General features: G+C 42.1%; 1 protein-coding gene across 1 annotated transcript in view; it reads left to right on the top strand.

Annotated features, from left to right (window-relative positions):
- Nucleotides 1–21,034, top strand: part of LOC112694408 (dachshund homolog 2) — a 104,991-nt gene extending 83,957 nt beyond the window's left edge. Inside the window, exons 10-13 of the mRNA XM_025569858.1 lie at nucleotides 11,973–12,119; nucleotides 12,740–12,913; nucleotides 19,847–19,960; nucleotides 20,776–21,034. Coding sequence (XP_025425643.1) covers nucleotides 11,973–12,119; nucleotides 12,740–12,913; nucleotides 19,847–19,960; nucleotides 20,776–20,828 — 488 coding nt within the window. The 3' untranslated portion in view covers nucleotides 20,829–21,034. The remainder of the gene's footprint in view (nucleotides 1–11,972; nucleotides 12,120–12,739; nucleotides 12,914–19,846; nucleotides 19,961–20,775) is intronic.
- The last annotated feature ends 1,031 nt before the right edge of the window (nucleotides 21,035–22,065 follow it).

The following is a 22,065-nucleotide window of genomic DNA, read 5'->3' as shown; positions in this document are numbered from 1 at the left end:
GATTTTTGACGTCCAAATTACGCATTACTCGGTGGCGCTCGCTAAAAACCGATTAACAGTTACACGCGCACACATGAACACGAAAAATTGGTCTCGCGATTTTCATCGTTATTAATTTTGAACTCACACGACAGACGTGTGAATAATGAACATCGCATTCGGGTTTAATTTAGAAACCGCTTGTGCGCCATCTCGTCAGACCGTCGAGCCGCGCGTGTCCGTTGACCGGCCGTTATTTCAAAACGCGATTTCGATAAACCGCTGGTGGCGGAAAGATGTACACACTAGGGCCACGATATTATTACGGGCGGAGGGGATCAATAGCGGTTTTATTATTGTCTTTCGAATACTTACGTCTCTGGGATTTTAACGCGCCACTTCTGAAGTAAAGCGCCTCGCATAAATAAGCATTATAAAATAATTCCGAGCCCATTTCCCTCGCGGCAGACCGATTCGCCACCACCGCCAACGTTGTCGTTGTCGCAGCAGCGGAGGGCCAAATCCTCTTATATGGAAATATAAATTATTAAACTTACGCCGTGTGACCATTTTATGGATGGACAAAAAGGGCAGGACGAACGGTGGTGGTGGTGGTGGTGGTGGTAACGTCGGCGGTGGACCCGTCGTAAAAGAGGACCTCTCCATGCACGTAAACACTCGCATATATACATGTATATTCACTCACTCATAACGTATATCTCAGTTTTATTGTTTCTCTACCGTCGTATCCATCCCCTTTTGCTCATTAATTCCCGTGCGAAATATTCCACAGAAAGTCTTGTTTACACAGGCCACGTACACCCGAAAACACTTTATACCACTCTTCCGCTCAAACTACCCGCAGGCGACCCTCTTCTATGCTATCCGTCCGGTATAACGTTCGTTGGCCGTTTCGGAGTGCGAGACCAGGGGACAAATTCCTGTGCGAATGTCATTCCGATCGGGTTTTAGCAACCGCGTGTCAGTATACCCAAAGTTCCCAACCTTTACAGGTATATAATTGCTTACAGGGTTTTAAGTATTGTTTCTGTAAGATTTTAAGGGTCACTTTTACCGAGAATTATCGTTTTCCGTTTCGGTATATACGTTCCCTGAAAGTGATTTAAACGTGGATGTTGGCCGTATAATATATCGATATCAGTGGGTTGTTGTAAAATTTAATTTGATTTTCAAAATGGATGTTCTTCGCAGACTTTGTCGGATTAAACAATGTTTTGTCTGACGAGAGGGTATTTTTTTTATTAAAAACTTTTCGGTTTATCGACATGACTCCGGATAAGTCTTCGAACACCACCGTGCAACAACTATTTATTCGGAAACTCTTTATGTACGTAGTTTCTAAGAACATTGCGAAAAACCTAAATTGTCCGAATGAAAATAATCCCCGGGGAGTAAAACCGTTTACCTTTGATCTGTCGCTATTAAAATTCGCGTACAAACTCTCGAAGGGTCCACTCATTATTGTGTTCTTCCCCTTGGCCAGGGCACAAATTGGATTCCTTGCTAGCTGCTCTTGTTCTCGTCCCTCCGGCGATGGCATACATAACAGTAAAAAGGTATTTCGGTTATTCTCGAGAATAAATATTGTTTTTTTTTTTATGATGCGCAGTAAAAATAAAAAAGAGAAAAGAAAATATTGCCGTACAAATGATCACGAGAAAATTCATTTCTCTGTTCGAATATTTTTGCTGACCCTCGCCCCACATCGCATGATGGAAAATTGAAAAACACCGAGCGACAATCGTAAAGTTTATCATCCCGAAAAATCCTCAACGATTTTACAGTCTCTCCGCGAATACGGGCACTTGTGTATCGTGCTCCACCGACGAAATATTAATTAAATTTCGACGTCATCAAGAATACGAATATTGTACAAAAACAGAACGTGCTTTGCCCTTTTATTATATATGCACACGCAGTGCAGTGTTTTATGATAAACATATACTACATTATAGGCGTAAATAATACAGTAATACCTCCTTAAGTGGAAACCTTTCTAAGGTGAAAAAAAATTGTCCGTTTGAAAGTTTACTTGATTCTCGATGTCATCAATAGCGATCACGGTTCCTCAGAATACTACTAATGTATACTTGTTTAGTTTTTGATAGAAAACGTTTCGATCGTCAAACGTTTTTCGTCCGAGTTTCGCGAAAAACGGGGCAGCGCGTCTTATGCGGCTACGCGAACAACTTCCGCAGTTTGTTTCCGGTCCAACGATTTGTCACCACTCCCTTTTTACACAAATATTTATATACATAGATAATATTGCCGTTGAACGATTTGCATAAGGCGTGCGCGATCATCGATTAGAATAACCGTATTTGTTTTCGCTCACACACGTATGAACTGCGACGCGGACGACCCTCCGCGCGGCGACCTGCGGTGAATCTCTTCGGAGACGCGCGCGCATCGTACACACATAATATTTTATTATTATACAGTCGGCTGGTAGTTTTTTTTATTTATTTTTTTATCTCCGTGACGCATACGTTTTAAAACGTTATCCCTACATTGTTCGTGCACGCGTGTGCGGGGAGCGATTTGGAAACGTTATTCTTTCTAGTTTTTTTTTTTCGCCACCACCGCGATTCCAAACGGTTTCAATTATTATTACTATTACTATTGACATTACCGTCGTTGTACCGTGGAACGAACCACGCGTTTTGCAAAAATAACACCGTTCGATATTTATCGGTGCTGCGCGTTGCACACCGACACGTACACTATACAACACCGAACGGCAAAGCGGTTAAGTGAATACTCGCGTTCACGCCCGCCACGACCAGTAACGGCAGCTGTTGCCAGGTCGGTGCTTGGTTATAATTATCGCCGCGGTCTGGCCGTGCCGTGTAAACAACCCGCGATAAGGGAGCGTGTTAAGTGAACGTTGTCGTCGGGTCGGCGTTATCGGCGCGGCAGAACAGTAGGTAGTAGTCGTGTCTCTGCTCTCCGTCCGCGCGCCGCACGCGATGTGTCCGGTCGTTTTATTTTTTTTTTATGCATTTGCGCCGGGTGCGTGCGCGCGTCCTTGTCAACGACCACTGGTCACACCGCGAATGTTTCGCAACATGCACGCGAGTAATGTTACGACGAGGTTCTGGTATCGGATACGTGTTTGGCCGAAAACGATATAAAATTTTTTTCCAAACTTTTCGGACCGCCGATGGTCAAGATATTGAACGGACGACACGATGTCCGATGATTGAATTCGAACGATGGCATGTCGATCACCGGAATGATTCCATATCGTTACTCGGGTGCCGAACCGTTCGATATCGTCCGAACGGGAATGCCGTTTTGTACGCGAGTTTCCGGTTCATCGTGTACATCGCGACCCGGTGCGATTACGTATTTCCGTCCTGCGCACGCACTCCAAGGCTCGTGATTAAAATGAATTAACTTAATTCGTTTTAAAACCTATAAACCTAATTAACCTAACCAACAACCGGATTGCTGTGATCGTGTTTGCATACAACCTATCCAATCAGTTAGATCAGGGGTCGGCAACTAGCGGAAGGCAATATTCCGGACCCTGTCAACTTTTATTTTCATACTTCTAATATTGTAATTTTTGATATAAATAATTTGCAATAACCAAATAAATATTTTTATTTTTAAAATATAAAGATTTGAAAAAGATTTTTTTTACTGGAGCTCATTGATTTATTGTTTTAAACTTTAGGAACCAAAATGAATTACTCGCCGACCTCTGGGTTAGACGTTCGACTGTAGCAAAAAAAGTCTCGTGATCCCTCGATTACCTTTCATAATGCAATACGTAATACCCCGCACATCGTTTGCCGTATCGGAAGCGAGTTGTATATTTGCGTTATTATTGGTACCCGTGAAAGGGCATATTTATCCGAACCCCGTGTTTAACCGATCGACCATTATTACGATATAATTTAACGAGTATTTCATACGTTGCGGTTATTTAAATTCCGACTTATACGGTCATCGCGTACTGTTTCGACTACATATGTACTGAACATCGGTCGTACACATTGAACCGTTCAAGGTTAAATTCATAACGATCGGTTATAATACACAATAATACGTTGCACCTACGCATAAATCAACGTGGAAGTAAGCGAAAACCCGTGATAAACTGTTTTGTTCGCGAACATCAACGGAATGTGGTACACGACTTGGTTTCCTTGGCGAGATATCGAATACGGTTTCGTCCGGAAATGTCGCGGAATCATAAAAAAAAAAAAAAACAACAATATTATCACGGTCGTCATTGTTAATGTTATAATTATTCCGCAACGTGCATACCGGATGTAGTACAACGAGAGGGAGAGAACTCGCATAATTGGACGAGGTCGGCGTGTCTCTTAAACTTCTGTGGTGACTCGGTACGGCGTGCTGCCAGTGCTACGTTAGGCCGCGTACGCTGAACTTTTCGGCGACTTCCCCTATGCCCGTTCGGCGGTTTGTCGCGCGGTCTACAATCATTACGACGACAAACACGAACGAATAATATTCGGCGAACGCGCGTGTTTGACTGTACACGAACATTCCTGAAACCCGAGGGACTGTACAGCTGCGCGTCTCGGAACACCACCTATGCACCAGCGGCGTAAGACGTTGTTGGCCGCCGAATTGTTTCCTTCTTCACATCAAAGCATTCTCTTCCGAACCCCACGATCACAGTGCCGTCAACCTCCGTCATCATCGTTCAGACCCTCGAGCGACGACCGTTGACTTAGTGTGTAATGATTCCGACGAGCGGACCGTTTGTTACACACACAACAACAGCGTCCTTTAATAATATTATGAAAACGCGCTCGACCGATTTGCATTGATGTTGTGCTGAACGTAAGTATGATTAGATTTCTCGGACACAGTGCGCAATTGGAAGGGCTTTACGCGTTTGTAATTTAATGGCACGGTAAACTTATGAACAGGTATATCGGAGGACTTTGTTTCTCTTGCGCACCAGAGTGCATTAAACGGTCGCACGGTTTCGCCGCCCACACGCGAACGATATACAGTTTTGTCGTTTTATTCATCCGCGCGCACTTGACACCGTTTTCCATTTACCGTGCGTGTACAGCAGCAGCAATAATAATGCGTAACGTATGTACACTGTTTGTACGGTGCATGACGTGCGCGAACGAGCAAAATACCCGGAGTTTGTTTTGCATTTATTTTTATCGACCGACCCAGACGGTATTTACAATAAATTACGTAATATTACATATATATATATGGATACGTATGAGGTAATTACGACAAAAAGGCAAAGAGCGAGTACGACGGAACGATCAGAAGAAGACGCGCGCAGCTGAGATGTAAGATATGCTGGAGAAGTATTGAAATGGATATTATATTATCTGGTCGTAAAAAAAAAAAACACGTACACAATATACCGTATGTACGCCAATACTACACATGCGCCAACGTATATAATTCGTATAGCTGTGCGCATATACATTGTATATTTTTACGATCAATGAGACGTCTTATGTCCGACGGCTGAGCGGCGTTCGGGGTCCAAGTAGTATATTTATCGAATACGAGAGTTTTTGACGCGCACCTATATGACGTACGTACGAGATCACCGCCACGGGGGCGCCTCGGGTGACATAAAGTATACGGAACGTATTGATGGACCAATAAAATTACCCGACGAAACGTATACATATAATGCTGTGTATAACGAGCAGCGTTCTTCGGCCAGACGCGGAGAAACGTTTCACGTTTTGTCGTAGTGTCCCGTGTGCTCGGAGAACTCGGTGACTTTAACGACCAAAACCGCCTTGGCCGTCCGACGATCGGAAGCACCGAGAGACTCCGTCGATCGCGTCCTCGTGCTACGTCTATACCTATGCCGTGTACGGCAGAACGAGATTTCGAACCGTGCGCGTATCAGTTGGCCCCCCCCAATGTTCGTGAATTTGAAAAACCGACTCGACACGTAAATCATTGCGATACTTCTTGGCATACGCTCGCGTGATCCGTACTCGTCAACGGTTTTTCTCTGTATTGTTATTTCGCCGCATGCACCTCAACCTTCGAACGTCGCTGATATCGGCAACCTCAAACAGATCCAGGGTCACCGTCGGTGAGTGGTGGCGGGCGGAAATCAACGGGACGACGACACGCGCGTTCTGGCCCGTAATTGCGTTTAATTGTCGTGTACGGGGCCGTCCGATCGGATCGTTAAAACGATGAGCGGACCGGGCTGCCGTAAAGGCGTCGAAAGGTATATAAAAGTCGCCGGCGGACGACGTTAAATTCGACGAGGGAAATTAAATTGGCCGGTCACGCGTTTTATTATTGAACCAAGTGCCGTGATTCCGACGATAAAACAACCGTTAAATAGGTCCATTGTACGTCGAATAATATTATGTTTGTGCGCGCACAAACGTTTTTAATTGACACGCAACGTTTCCGATGTCCCTGTCTCGTACGCGGATGTGTACACGGATCGGTTCGTCTCCCTCGGAAACGCGCGAAAGCGAATTGCGTACATTACGTACGAATATATGTATACACATTTATATGGACAAAGGACGACAGAGTAATATAATATTACAGGAGGCCGTAATTCAAAGGCCAACGGGGCAGAGTCCACACGTACCACTATAAATAGATGTACACGCGCGCACGATGCGATATAGGATTATGGTTTTACGAGGTTTCGTGCGAGAGGGGTTAACTGCTTGCCCACCGTGTTCGCCACGCCGCCGCCGTCGTTTTCTAGAGAAATTTACAATAAGGTCCCAAAGTTGTGCGCGCACAGCTCCGGGGATTTGTGGCGTGTACGACTACGTCTTGTTCTATCGGCCATAACACATGTGGCCGACCGACCGCGCGCCACCCCTTCTCCACAACCTCGTCGTCGTCGTCTTCCTTTACGCGGTCCGACCGAGCACCTTGTTGAGATAATTACCCCGTGGGTAGTTTAACGGCTGCGGTCTCCGGGTTTCCTCCTCTCGATTACCCGATATTAATATTAATGTCGCGCGCGTATGTACGTGCAGCCGTCGGTGCCCGATAAGGAGCCACGACCCTGTTTCTCCGTCCGCCGCTCATCCCGCGACGCTTTTTCTTCCGTCAGCGTTTTAAGGCCATATGGAACCGGGTATCATCCGGTCAAACAGTCGCTGGTGTGCACACGTGCGCTGCTGTGTGTTTCGGTGCACGCCGCGAACGCGTAGCGACGATGTAACGCCACTCATAGGGTCTCTATCTCTGCTGCGTGGGCGTGTTCGAGGCGTCGGATGTTCCACTACTCGAAAACGGCTCGTTTTCTTCCCGCCGTCACCGAATCGTTTCTCCCGTCATCCGAAATCGTTTTCATCGCGATATTTTAATTCGTTTCATTAACCGCAACCAAAGTTTTGTAAAGTCTTCTCCTCCGTGGAGCGGTGGCGTTTTACTCGGAAAAACAAAAACGCCTCGACGGTTAAGACGCACGCTTTACACGGCCGATGAGCAGATTTTTCAATGGCACTTTTTCTCCGCGCCCGTCTCTTGGCCGTCTAATAGCTCGTGTTAAACGCGAATTATATAAAGCTCGGCGACGGTGTTGTCATTTAAAATTCACTTAAAACCACCGCCGCGCACCCCTTTTACCGGCTTAGCAAAGCGTAAACACAAAGGACGTGCAAATTCGTATAAGTTTTCCGGACGGGCCGCCTGAGAAAGGGATTCTGCATGAAGTGCACGCCTCGAGACGCGTATTTATATAATATAGCCCGCCGAGTTTTTAAGCCGAAATGTTTTAATATGATTTCGGGGCAAAACTTGCCATTTTCTTAACCACCTTGAACTCTCCGGCCCGTCACCGCTGCTTTGACGAAGTCTTCCACGGGGGACGATCGGTGTTTGTCGAAAATCGATAATGAGAAGGGTGGTGCACCGTTTACGCGCTCATACACACAAATACAAGTGGCACTTTCGCTTTATACGCGTATTATTACACCCACCTATACATTATATACATATAAACTCGTATAAATGCGCATACAAGCGTATATTCATATATTTATAATAACAATAACACACATCGAACACGTCGAATTTATTGAATATAATCCGAGCGTGGCGTTTTATATGCGTATTTTATGATAAGCTTTTGTGCGCAATATGCTATACGATATTGTGTGCGCATATACGTACGTAAGCGAACGGGCGAGCGACTGAATTATTATTACCCCGTTATTATTCTAGGGGTCGCGGTGTGTGATAAGACCGCCGTCGCCGTCGTCGGAGCACATAAAAGTAAATGACACGAAAATCGTGTATACATATACATACATATTATAATACTCGCACAGAGTCACCGTCGTATCCGACGAGTGGAAAAATTGACTTTTTCCCGTCGCCATTGTTCCCCACCACCGCCACCACCGCCGAAGTTTTATGTGTATAGGGTTTTCCAAATGCAATTTTTTTATCAAATGACAAAACGACTGGAAAAATCATTTTCACCTCCTATCACCCCCACTCCGTTTATTTTTTTATTTTTTCGCGCACATTAAATGTAAGCACAAGAGTAAATATGATTTCACTCCCCATACCATCTACACACATACACACACACACATATTTATATATTGTATAAATGTGTGTATATAAATCGAATGGGCGATTGCGGGCGTCGCGTGCATTCCCTATATCTCCAGCAAACCGTGTGTAATTTTTATTTTTTTTCTCTCCCCCGTCCATTGTCATCTCTCTCACTCCGGAGATAAACGCAAATGCGAGTTGTCACGGGGAAGCGCGTACGGTTCGCTAGCCGCCGGATATTGAGTTACAGCTGATAGTCTGTGTTCGATCGGTCGGCCACTTCTATTCCGGTACGATGCATTTGAAAACGGGACATCGGCTTCGATATTTGTCCGCGCGCCCGCAGACCGGTTACACATCGACGGCATAAGCCACTAAGTCACATTGCTGCGCAGTGCACCGCACACACGTGTGCAACGGTCCAACGGCGCGTTGTGATTTATTGCGGTGAAAAAACAAAAATCAAAAAAAAAAAAAAATCCTACTCTTGTTTATATAATCGTCCTGCAGGATCCGATCAACCCTTTTCCAATGCAGCATCGCGTATGGTATAGTGAACGCGGTGTATTATATTTTAGTGCTTACGTGCTGCTGTTGTCGGTTTCCGACGTATGTATAGGTATATACGATACTTCTTACTATTACACGGAGACAGATGGCGGAGAGTGTGGTGTGTGTCGTGTTCGGAAACGATATCCATTTTTTTTTTTTTTTTTTATAATTACCGAAAGTCAATATACGTATACACACACGTACGATTAAATCGACGGTTGTGTCGCTGGTGCACGTTGTATTATATCACAAAACGTACCGCCACCGTTTTGACTTCAACTTCCCGGGCCAACGCGTGTTCAACATAGAACTGTACACGTATATTATCGTATTATAATTTATATAGGCGCTGCTGATGCGCTCTGGTTATTATCACAAGTGCTCGCGTTCGTACGGGGTTAAAAGCTCGTGCATAAGACATGACAAACGAGTTTATGATTCTCGACGTATAATTTTTATTTTCCGCATTCGCCGCGAGAACAGACCAGCAAGGAATAGGGACGACGACCATTCGAACCATATTCCGTGCGCATGTATTCGTGTTTCTCCGTTTATACTTTATTGCCGCCGCTGCCGCCACCGTTAAAAGTCGTAAAAAGAAAAGAAAAAAATTAAAAACAAAACAAAGACTCGTCGCATAATAATTTACGGTTAAGCGCCTCGATAATTGTATTTTGCAGTCGGAAATTAACGTCGTTCCTCTCGGAATTATTCATGCCGATTCCGCGCACCGTTAAAAGCTTTGCGCGTCCGAAGAAAAGGTTAAAAGCTACAACAAGAAATAATGTTCCAAGGGTTGTTGTTGTTTTTTATTATTACGGGGAGCGGTTTTTTTTTAACAAGACGTTAAAAGGGTAAAGAAATTGCTGAACAAAAATTAGCCTTTAATACGATTTCGTGGGCGCGCGAGAAGGAGAAAAACAAAGCACTTTTGCCTTCTCACCAGTCGTGTAACGGCCACACTGTGAGTATGTGCGTATTATACAATAGCGTTCTCAGCTGGGAAATCTGTTTTTAATATCAAGACGTGCAGTAATTTTTTTCCTCTCTAATATTCATTATATATATACATTATTTCAGTTGTAGGCTGTAATTGTAGTCGTCGTTTTTTCTTCCCCTCTCTCGTTACTAATGACAAAACTTATGTTATACGTGCCGTACGCTGTGAAAAAGATAATCTTTATAGAATAAGAGGGTTGTTGCAGTAGTATAGCGATGTATATATACAACGGTACAACAAAGTCCGAGGCGGACTCGACGAGACGTCGAGAGACGGATTACGTTGCCAAAGCCAAAAAACTCTGCCGCACTGTTTAAAGTCGTCCAATTACCGCGCGGGTCTCGAGAGAGGCTGCAGAGGTGGCCGCGTTTTAATTGTATTCTTTTGCGGAGAAATAATTATAAAGGAAATGCGAGAACTTGCGACGTCTTGTTGAATTTTCTTCCCGGTCCGTCGCTTTCACTTCTTGCCGTCGTAGCCGCTCTTGTTAAAGAAGTTTAAATGAATATTATTAAAAACGAGGATTATAATGATAATAGAAATAATAATAATAATAATAGTATATTATGAAAACGAACGAAAAGACTGTCTCTTAGTTTTCGATTAACGCCATTTCTTGATTGGATTATTTTTCGCGTTAATGCATTTTTGTGGTCTTTGAAGAAGGGAAGTGTTTCGCATAAACATCGCGGCCACGTTTTCGTTATTGTCGCCGTTGTTGATCAAATTTTCTCTTTTGTCCGGCTCCATTAAGGAGAAGTTTCCTTCACGATTTGTGGTCTTACCCATCATCAAGACAATATATGGCCGAGCTGCGATCCATGCAACCGATATACACTACACAACATATATTTTGTTTTTTCATTTGTTGATCGGCGTGTTGGCGGAGATGTTTTGACGGTGTCCGGGCGAGACCGTGGGTGGGGGAAACCAAAACCCGGTTTGTTGTCGAACACATACATACATACGATACGATAAAATACACTACTACTATGCACATGTCGATGGGATTTATAATATTCAAAATGAAAACACGCAATATAGCCGATGGTCTTAATTAAAGAACCGGTGGTCCGTCATTGTTTGAATGTCTATTATTATTATTATTATTATTATTGTTATTTATTAATCTCCGATCTGTGGTGTAGTGCGCGCCACAGCCTTGCCCACAGAATCCTCCCATCGACCAATGATACGCCGCGACTAGCGAACATGTAAAAATATTATTTTCCATCATTTAATTTTCGTGTACCTATACACAGGTAAAAAAAAAAAAAATGTAATAATAATAAAAATTACTACAGGAAACAAAGAATTCGTCTACCGTCTTTCGTTGTAGCGCAGCGCACCCGTAGGCCCATTTATATTTTAAACTATATATATATATATATGTATGTGTGTGTGTTCGTAATAATATAATGATTTATATAACATATAACATAAAACAGTCCTTTTGTGTGTTCATTCGGACGATGTGCGGAGGATGCCTGGCTTGTTTTCCGATTTCTTTGATGAAACCACCACCCGGGTGCGGTCGGTGGTGCGCGAAAAAAAAAAAGAAAAAAAAAGTTTATATACATTTATTAAATACAATTTTGTTGTGTTTGTTGAATCGAAAGAGACGGGAATGGTCTCGCGACGGCCGTAGCGGGTAGGTACAGTCGTGATGCAGTGCGTTTACGCAGCGGAGTACCGTATATATTTATTTGTGTTTGTCCGATTCGATTAACCGCACCGGCAACGTATAGGCAACCAGTGAACCGCGAGAATCGGAATGATAGTGAAATAATAAACGGGAACCTATTACGAGATAATGTTACGCATACATGTGTATATGCACACGTAAAACCGATTCGTACGCAATACTATAAATGCGCATGTATGTTTTGTGTTACAGTCGTTTACCAAAAGCGTCTCCGCAGAGAGAGGAAAGCCAGGAAACGCGTACAAGATCAGCTGGAACAAGAGTTGAAGCGAAGGGCTCAGCTCGAGGAGATGATCAAAGCGGCCGGTGCACCAGCAGACGCACTCCGTATACTAACAGGTACGTTACTGGATAGATACAATAAAAAAAAATAATACCACGTCGATAATATACTACTTATTGTATACATTGTGTATACCTATATTATACTTTACTGCACATGTAGTTTTATCATTTTGCAACACTGATTTTCTCGTGAAGACCAATGGTGTGCAAAACATTGATTAAACCAGACTAAAGGGAAATTTATTCCTTGCATATTATTTATTATTGAAAAAAAAACAAAAATAAAACACGTGAAATATTTTTGACGCAAATAACAAATTATACAGATACCGGGGGTAAAGAAAAATAATGCGACTTAATTTGTAGTGGCTATAACAATCGTAAATTTTGGAACAAAGGCGAATCCGATTAATTTGTTGTTCACTGATTAAACACCAATGGTAAAAACATAATAGAAAAATATTTTCGTCAGCTTGTCGCTCTATTGTTCAATGATATAATGTACCGGCATCGGGTGGCGAGTATCTTTTTATTTGTCGGTTAAGAATAACAGTATGATAAGGGTTTACCGATCCCGAGTACGCGGGTCCACGTTTTAATTCGTTAAACCGTAGTACATGTGATTCGTTATTGTGTCGTTGATAACCGTTACAAAACGTGCATAAATGTTACAGAAAACAACAACGAAAAGCCGAGGGACAGGTCTGAACAGTCGCAGAGCCCGCAAAACTATTCGTCGGGACCGGTGCAACGAGGTTCGGAGACGTCCAACGACAAGCAGTGGAACTATTCGGGACTGGACCTGATGAGTTCGTCCGGGGCCGCAGCTTTCTGGCAAAACTATTCCGGTAAGAGGACACACGATTGTCGTAACGCTTCATTGGCTTTCCTTTTTTTCGTCCGGCGCAACGACCGTGTGTGCCGCAACAGCACGTAGGTGGGCCGTGGTGTGAGAAATCCGGGGGCCTAAGGGGTATATCTTAAGGTATATCTTATTTTTTTCCGCAGTTTTCATAAAAATCTTATCATTATTTGTGTTTGATTTTTAATAATTTGTAGTTCCTAATTTCCAGACCCTCTAAAAATTCCGATCATCCCATTCCTCCGTCTTCTCGTCAGGACTGAGCATACCGACGACATTTGCGCGCCTGACGATTTTATCGCGATATCGCTGCCAAGCCGTACAAAAAACACGCATGAGCATGCGTTGTTTCATGCTCAGGCGCACACGCACACGCGGAAATCGTTGTTTGCGGACGGAAACAAACATAAATAGTGATTAGACGGCGGGCGGAGATTTTTGTTTTATTTTATTTTTTCAAATTTGCATTTCACGTAGTTACGTATTCATGGATCGTGCGGCGCTGCCGCAGTGCATGTTTTACCCCTGGTCGGGGGTGTGGTGACGTTACACGCGTATTGTTCGAAACTGCCGACGTTATGTGTGCCGGTTTGTAATGAGAACTTCATACTCGTGTAGTGCGTATGACGTTCGCCCCGTTGCTGTTCAGAAATTCCATTTGCAATAAACACCGAGGTTAACCCTCCGCGCCCTGCAAACGTTGCTGCCGCAATTGACCCTTTACACTCGTTTTCCGCCGACAACATCGGAGTGTGTATATTATAGTGTCGTTGTAGTCATGTATGTGTGTTTGTGTGTGTGTGTGTGCTGCGTATTATGACTGGCTTTTTTATTATAATTATTATTTTATTTTTCACTCGTACTTTTTACCCCCTTCTCGCTGTCTCGCCCGATGACTACACCGACGACGACGACCACCACTACCACTACCTCTACTAGCATTACCACGGTGACGATATATTATTTTATAGCGTTGCGCCAACCCTTTCGGCATACTAATCAAATCGCGTTCGCTGCAAACTAACCAGAAAACCGTATGCATTATTTACGCCGGATGGGACCTGGTGGAGACGGTTCGCCATCATCGTTACACAGGCTCGCGCATACAGGAAGTCGTACACTTGGAAACCTCGGATGCGCGCGACTCGAACAATCGTTTTCCGGACGCGTGTAGAAAAAAAATGAATTAAAAATATACCCCGAAATGTAAATAAAACCGAGGGCAGCTAGTGACGCGGCGTGCCGAGAGTAATAAAAGTACGACTAAAAACAAATACCCACGACCCTACTAAAATATAAACGAAATCGTATATCTCAAACTGCAATGTACCCGTATACGCCTCTTTTCGGCCGTGATCACCCGAAAAATAGCTCCGTCGAGAGTTTATTATTGTCATCACCATTTTTGTTGTTATTGTGATCAAACATTGTTGTATCTTTTGCTCGTTGTCGTCAACGCCGAACGTTCATTCATAGTTTTCGGTAGCAGATCGATTTTTCTCAACCACCAATTCGTATCATATATGGTAACTACAGATTCCGTGAGCACGCAAACAATGCACGGCTAAATGTTTGAACTCGACGTCGTCGTTATTTGCAGTATCTATTTTACAGTTTCTAAAACACCACGATGTCGTTGCGTTTGATGAAATACAGGAAAAACTAGTCCCTCAAATCCCCCCCCCCCCCAATATCATCCATAAATAGCGCTTCTTTAACGGCGCTCTTGCCACCGGTTACACGGCACGTGTATTGCACAGCCGTGCCAGTAATTAAACTCTCAACGTTCTACTGCGAACAGTAAATATACATATATGCGTATGAAACGGTTTTCAGAGACTTTTCGCCGAATGGAGTTTGTTGTTTTTGCGTTTGTACTTCGGTGCTGACACTAAATCCGCTTAAGTAGCAAAGGAATAAGTAATGTAGACGGAAGAATAAAAGATAAAAAAAAAAGGAAAAAGATAATCTTTTTTTAAACACATCGTGACAAAAGGTTGCATGCGCGGGTGGGGAAAAAAGCTCACGTTATTTATTCAATTTCACGGTTGAGCCGTTTTGGCAAGAAGCGATTATTTTTATTTTTTTACATGATATCTCTGCGCGTATCCTACCCCCGCGGGCGTGTATTTTTGTGTCTCGACTCTCTGCCGTCGATTTAATAATATTCCTTCGCCCCGGGCGTTATTACGGCAATTTTCTCGGCACCGAATTACAATTTAATTTCGTCGTGTGACACATGAACTGCAACGGCCATAGAAAAACGAGATTTATACTGTACGCGCGCACTGCAGTAGAGCACAACAAAGTCGTTTCCTAATGAAAATGATATTGAAACGTAGCGCGCGCATAAAAATCCAATTTCGAACCTTGCTGTTGAGCGCGCGTTTGTGTGTGCGCTGACTTTTATTTTAAACAAACATGACAGAATAATATGTATATTTATATTAATATGTGAAATGTATGTAGTACATTTATATTTGCATTATAATAACGTTTTCGCGTATGCTGTGTTCGAAAAAAGAAATTTTCAGTGCTTATAATCACTCGAGAAACATAATCACAATAATCGCACGGTTATTATACTGCATAAAGATTTTGAAAAAATAAAATCATCAATGTTTCGCACTGCCTTTTCATTATTTTATAAAAAATAAAAAAAAAATAAAAAAAAATATCCATCTCTAACGTAAAGAAACCGAATCATGTATGTTCTATTTCTTCGTTGTACGCATGCCATAGATTAAAACGCGACCGCCCAATAAAGAAATATTTTCAAAATATAGAATTTCTTCTTGCATCGTCTTGGAGGTATGTTGTCGTTTTCGTGGCAAACCATAACTTTTGACGAACGGGAAATATGAAACGAAAATATAATAAAAAAATCTCAAATACGTGCGCATCGAAATCCGTCTAAACCTCGAGAAATAAGCGCTGAAATACACAGAATTTTTACGTCACACAATACATAATATGTATAGGTACGCGAGCAAACGAATTCCGTGGTAGACGAAAAAAAATAAATAAAAAAATAATTTATAAACGGACCTTCTTCCTGGCAGCGGCTGCTGCTGCACGTGCAGTGTGTACGTCGTGTAATTTTACCGAACACGAACGCTAAAATATAGTCGCATTCTACATCAAATCTATCGTACACGTTTTTATATTCCTGATCTCCATAATATATATCATCATTATTATGATTTTGTTAAATATAACGTACAAAAATCGTGTGAGAAAACTGTACGGCGTACGTATAATAATAAATATACATACATTATATTTATAAACGATAATACGTATTATAATGCATAAATATATTATACACTATTTTACGCCGCAGAAACGCGAATTTTTATGTATAGATGTTACTTACGGACGTCTGTCCGTTGTACAGTTACACGCGTTACGAATTTAAATCGGCTTCACATTGCGTTCAATCATAATAACAATAACAATAATGATAATAATAATGATAATAATCGACGACGACGACGACGACGACGTATCGATCGAATAGTACTATAGTTATATTATATATATAAATTGTGTATGTATGTGTGTGTCTATCAGCTATATTTAACTATTGATCGTGTATCGAATAGTCGAAGAAAATTGACGGAAATTCGACACGCCGATGTGTTTAGAGACTGAAAATCATTTCGGTGCGACCACCATATATGTCATCTTCTACTGCAATTGTATTGTCTACACACACACATACACACAAACATACGCAAATATTATACATGTTCACGCACACGCGTATGGATACAAACAAATAGAATTTGTGTGTTATTGTCGAAAAACCCACGTCAAACGAATCGTGCGCGAGTCGTGTTCGATGGAGTACATTATTATTATTCGTATTTTTGTATTGTAATCGATTTCGAATGTGTGTGTGTGTGTGTGTGTGTATGTATGCCGATGGGAAAAAACTATTAACCGGTCAATTGCGCCATGTTCCCACACACGTAATATCTTAACGCGCCGGTGGAAGAGAGGGTAAATGATGAGCCTGTATACAACGTAATATTATACACATGCGTGGATTTTTCGACAATATTGGTTTTTTATTTCGGTTTTTTTCCTACTACGGTAAAGCTCGTTAAAGTATAATTGAATTACTTATCGGACCGCAAGTTTTTAATTTGCGGCTTTATTTTTTTTTCTCCACGCTCACCGCATGTAATACGCGCCCCGGTGTACATAATACGTGCGTTTCGTTGATTTTTTCTGTCGATCCGTTAATGATTTCTACGTGAAACTATATTGTGCGGATTTAAGCTGTCCGACCGACGCGACGATTTATCATCATATACCTGGTGGAACACAAACCCCATTATTCGGTTGTTAAAAAAATTTCGCTACGCAATGTGTGTGTGTGTGTGTGTGTGTGTATTCGCTATGGAAAAACACAAAAAAAAAAAGGGTCATCTTTATTTGGCCGGTTAGCGTATGCGTTCGAGTGTGGCGTTGTTTTACCTTCTGTGTTGTACATAGTACTATACGCATCCAACATACAGGGTATGTAAGTATGTATATGCGTATATCTGTATAAAAAAAAAAGTGTGCGTTGCGAACAAGGAAAATATTATGTGTAACGGTCGGGCGCGAGGAAACAAGGCAACTGTTATTTTCTTTTCATACGCATTCCAAAATTGGAAACCGTTCGACCGGGTGTGGTGCAAGCGCGCGGGCGGGCGGTAGAAAAATGAAAGTAATTTCGAAAAAATATCCATCTTCGGAAACGTTTATTTTTTTATTATTGGATATTCAAATGCGCACCCTTTTCCGTCACGAGTCCCTATTTTTTTTTTTTTTTTTTTGTTGTATATTTGTATTTTTTTTTTGTTTTTTTGTACTCCCCGTCGTGCGCGTCTTCTTCAAGTGGCGCGCGCGAAACAAGTTTTATTTTCATTCAAATTCGCGTTGCCACCATCATGTTAAAACACACAGTGGCGACGTGTTTGTCAAATGTTGGATTACGCGGTTGAACCCCTTTCGAGTGCGCTTTTCGCCATCGTAGTCGGTTTATTGTTTTTATTTATGCGTTCCCCACCCCGTTGTTTTTGCTTTTCGCTTTGTTTCAATGCTATTTACGTGTTTTACGGTGGAAATAATACGTATAACGTGTACGCGAACTCGTGGTAAACACGTCGTCATCGTCGTTGCGGCAGCACAGGAACACTGCGACGAAGGGACTGCGAACGGACCAAAGTCTTACGGGAAAACAGTGTAGTGAAATCTCGACAAGGAAACATAATAATATTATATAATACGTCCATGAATATGTAGGCGGATTAACATCCGGCGCAACCATATTTATTATTAATACAGAAACGCTAGTATAATAATAAGACTATGTGCGACCTTTGTCCGTCAAACTTTCTTAAAACAGCGAGCGTATACACTAAATATATATGCGGCGGTGGTCCATAATTAAAGCGAAACTTGGGAGGATGTGCCGTCACTGCCCACTCGTCTCGTAATATTACGACACGTGTCCGTCTGAACGGAGGGATGGTTTTCTTTGTTTTCAAGTTTTGCGAAGCCAACGTTAAGTACAAGTCTGCGGCCCTTTAGCCGCTCGTATCCCGACGACGCCGCCGCCACCGCTATGCGTAGGTAAAATGATCCGGTTGACCGCATGCAAATAATAATAATAATAATAACGCTCGTCCGCATAATTTATACAATATACATGTTATGTGTGTGTGTACGAGAAACATTTTCGCGGCGTAATTACAAGTCAACGAAATAGGATTACCGCCGCTGAGATATTAATTTTCCGGTTGTATACGTGTTCGGCTGTCGGTTTCTCTAATTTGACGAATGTTTCGTGAGCACATATAACCCTCACGGCGAATTTGTTAAGCTCGGATTACTGTACACACACACATACACACTCGTGCGTGTAATAAATTATACCGTGTGCGTACACGTACAGGGATAGATGCATTTCGTTGTCGTCGTCGCCGTCATCCGTATCGTTACCATTGATATTGCACCACGCACCGGGCGAGCAGTACATTTATAATTAACACGCGATATCGGGAGAATCGTAAAAGTAATAATTAGTGATCGGGGGTCGACGGTGTGCAGACGACATCCGAGAAGTTTCCCACCCTCGACGGTGGTGAAATATCCATTATTGTCGTTATGCTGCACGTGTACGCCATACACACGCACGCACGCACAGCTATTATTATAAACATAATTATTGTATACGCGAAAATAGATTGCCATCGTGTTCGCAAACGTTCATAATCGTCAAGTACTCATAAGGACACGGCATCGTTTTCGATCGCCTTCCACGGAATTAACTCGGTTCGTCCGTCTTTCGTTCGTTGTCACAACGTTTTTCCGCTTCCGTAACCGATTCGCGGAGGGTCACATGTACGCGAGTGAGTACCGAAAAACACGTACGCAGTAAAAGGCAATAACAATAATAAATACTCTCTGCACGCTGTACACGGGTTAATGCGGAAACGTCTCGGGGGTGGAAAAAAAATATAAGTAAACGCCTCCGGAGAGAGCGAGAATTGTGAGTTGTGAGTAGGAAGAGCCGATTTATGCGTGCGGTGTATATTATAAACGTTTTCCGGGAAAATTCGCATTATGAAACGTATTATAAATGCATAGATGCGTTTTGCATAAGACGATACGCCCGAAGGCGCTTCTCTCTCTCTCTCTCTCTCTCTCTGTTTCTCCTTGCTCGCGTGTATATTTATAGGCACTTCTCGCACCCTCTTCTCCCCGCCGTTTGTCGTCGAAAATGACATTTGCCTCGTCACGCGCACGGCTATTCGATTAGCCACCACCACCACCACCACCACTTAACAACAATATACGGCCCTCGCACACTCAGCAAAAGGGAAAATATAATACAACGAGATTTTTTTTTTTTTGTTCGCAGAAACGTTTGCCCAGGAGCTGGATTTGGAACGAAAAGCCAGGCAGCAACAGTCTGCCCAACAGAATCAACAGCAAAGCCAACACTCGGACAGAGACATCAAGTCGCCCGTCCCAGGTATGTGAATATTTGTCGAATAAATCGAATTGAGACGGACGACTGGTCGCGTCTGTACTCGAAGAGGAGAAGAGGGGGAAATGGAAAATTTGTAGAAAGAAAAATTGCCACTTTTGAAATGACAACTTGAAGTCTGAGATCTTAACAATCGACGGAAGTACGGCACCACCCTCTGCGATGACGTGGTGATCGCATACAGCACACGCGCATACGAATAAAATAATAATATTGTTTTCCAATTTCGAAACTTTCCGTTTTCCTCCCGCCCTCCGTTCCACCACCGTCGAATCGCCCCGGTTTTTCTTATTATTATAATGAAAGTTGGCCCACGATATCCGCTTGCCGACGCCGCTTTAATAACGTCGGTGCACACGTCGACGACGGCGTGTTGAATATCAATTTTCCATGACTGCCCCCCGACGATGGCACGCCGTCACCCCTTTGTCCATCGCCTCCTTATCCGCGAACCGTACGCGGCAGCAGCGTACACCAGTCCGTGTGTGGCGACGTCGAGGAACTATTGCTCGGAAAACAATCAATCATAAAGCTCCGGGGAACGAACGGAGAAAGGCGAGTTTCCTTCTGTTTCCGACAGCAATTGAGTTGTATCGTACACGCTAACCTGGTTATGAAGTGCGAGTGCGCGCGTTTAATATGGTTTCGGAATTTCGCATGATATACCCACTCTTGCCCGTGTGTGTGTGTGTGTGCGCGCGTTTTGTGTTGTAATGCCATCACGTCGACGACTGGGATCCTAATTCGGAGCGAACGTGATGTATATAATAACGGATGGATTTTTATTTTTTATTTCACAGACACCCGGGCCAAATTCTTCAACAATTCCGTCTTGTTCAGTACGGCAACATAATGCGTGTCTAGTAGTGGCACGCGTTCCAGGAAAACAGTTTGAATAAAGTAAAATAAAGATAAATAAATAATAAAAAAAAAATAAAAACAATTTGTACTTAAACAATATTAGTGAAGATTTTCTCGTTTTGTATCATACATATATTATTATTGTAGTTATTATTGTGTAATGTAATCGATACGCGCGTTAGTATTTTTTTTTTTTAAACATTAATTTTTTATTTTTACATAATATGTAAGTTTATCATAAATATAGGCTTTTACGTATTCAGTATGTATATAAATATATTTAATAAAAATATAATTACGCATAGAGTATGTCGACTATTAAACGTATAATTTAGATGTATATGAACATTATGTTGTATTCTAGTGTTCCGCGACGAACAATAAACGTAGTGATGTACCGAACGCGTGACCGTAGCGAATATCGTGTAAAAAGCGTTTGTAATGTCGTGTGATCTCAACAAAATCGTCGAATGACACATGCAACCGCGCATAAAAACACGTACATGGTCGCGACGCGTTTCCGCGAAAACCGAAGTCACCGGAGACGAGTTCACACGATATTACGGTGTTTGTTTTCAGTACCTAAACACATTTTGTTGACTGATGATTAGAAAATATTGTTAATTTTAATACTGTATAGATGATGTTTAAACGACGCGATAGCGAGTGTCGCCGGGAGAACAATACTCGTGAACACCACCTGCCCACTACCAACCCCCACCTCAGCCCCTTTTAAGACAAAAAATAAAGGAAAGAAAGAAACCGTATAATTTATTATTATTTTACATTAAACACGGTTACGTCCGAAAATTGTACATAAACAAATGATTTATAAGTAGTTCCTTCTTTCGGCAGTTTTTTCGACTCCTTTTATTTAGGTTTTTTTTTTTGTACAAAACTTTCCTATAACTGTAAATACAAATATTCGTCGTGTATTCGAACGGATGTTGAAAAACAAAAATAAAATTTGTACCCGAAAACTATATTGTTACGAACAAATATATATATAACGTGTCGTAAATGTCTACGAGAGAACCTCCACGCGAGTTTTTGCGTTTTGTATATATAATTATTATGATTAATCCAATGTACATTATATATTTATTTATATATATGTATCGGCGTAATTTTATTAATTTATTAATTTCTTTTTGTAACAAATAATATATATGTATAATTATAATTATTATTATTATTATTATTATTATTATTATTATTATTATTATTAT

This window comes from Sipha flava, unplaced genomic scaffold (genome assembly GCF_003268045.1).
Source record: "Sipha flava isolate LNK unplaced genomic scaffold, YSA_version1 129_pilon_pilon, whole genome shotgun sequence".
NCBI lineage: Eukaryota > Metazoa > Arthropoda > Insecta > Hemiptera > Aphididae > Sipha > Sipha flava.
Note: the sequence above shows the minus strand (reverse complement) of the source record. Positions and strands in the feature narration are given on the sequence as shown.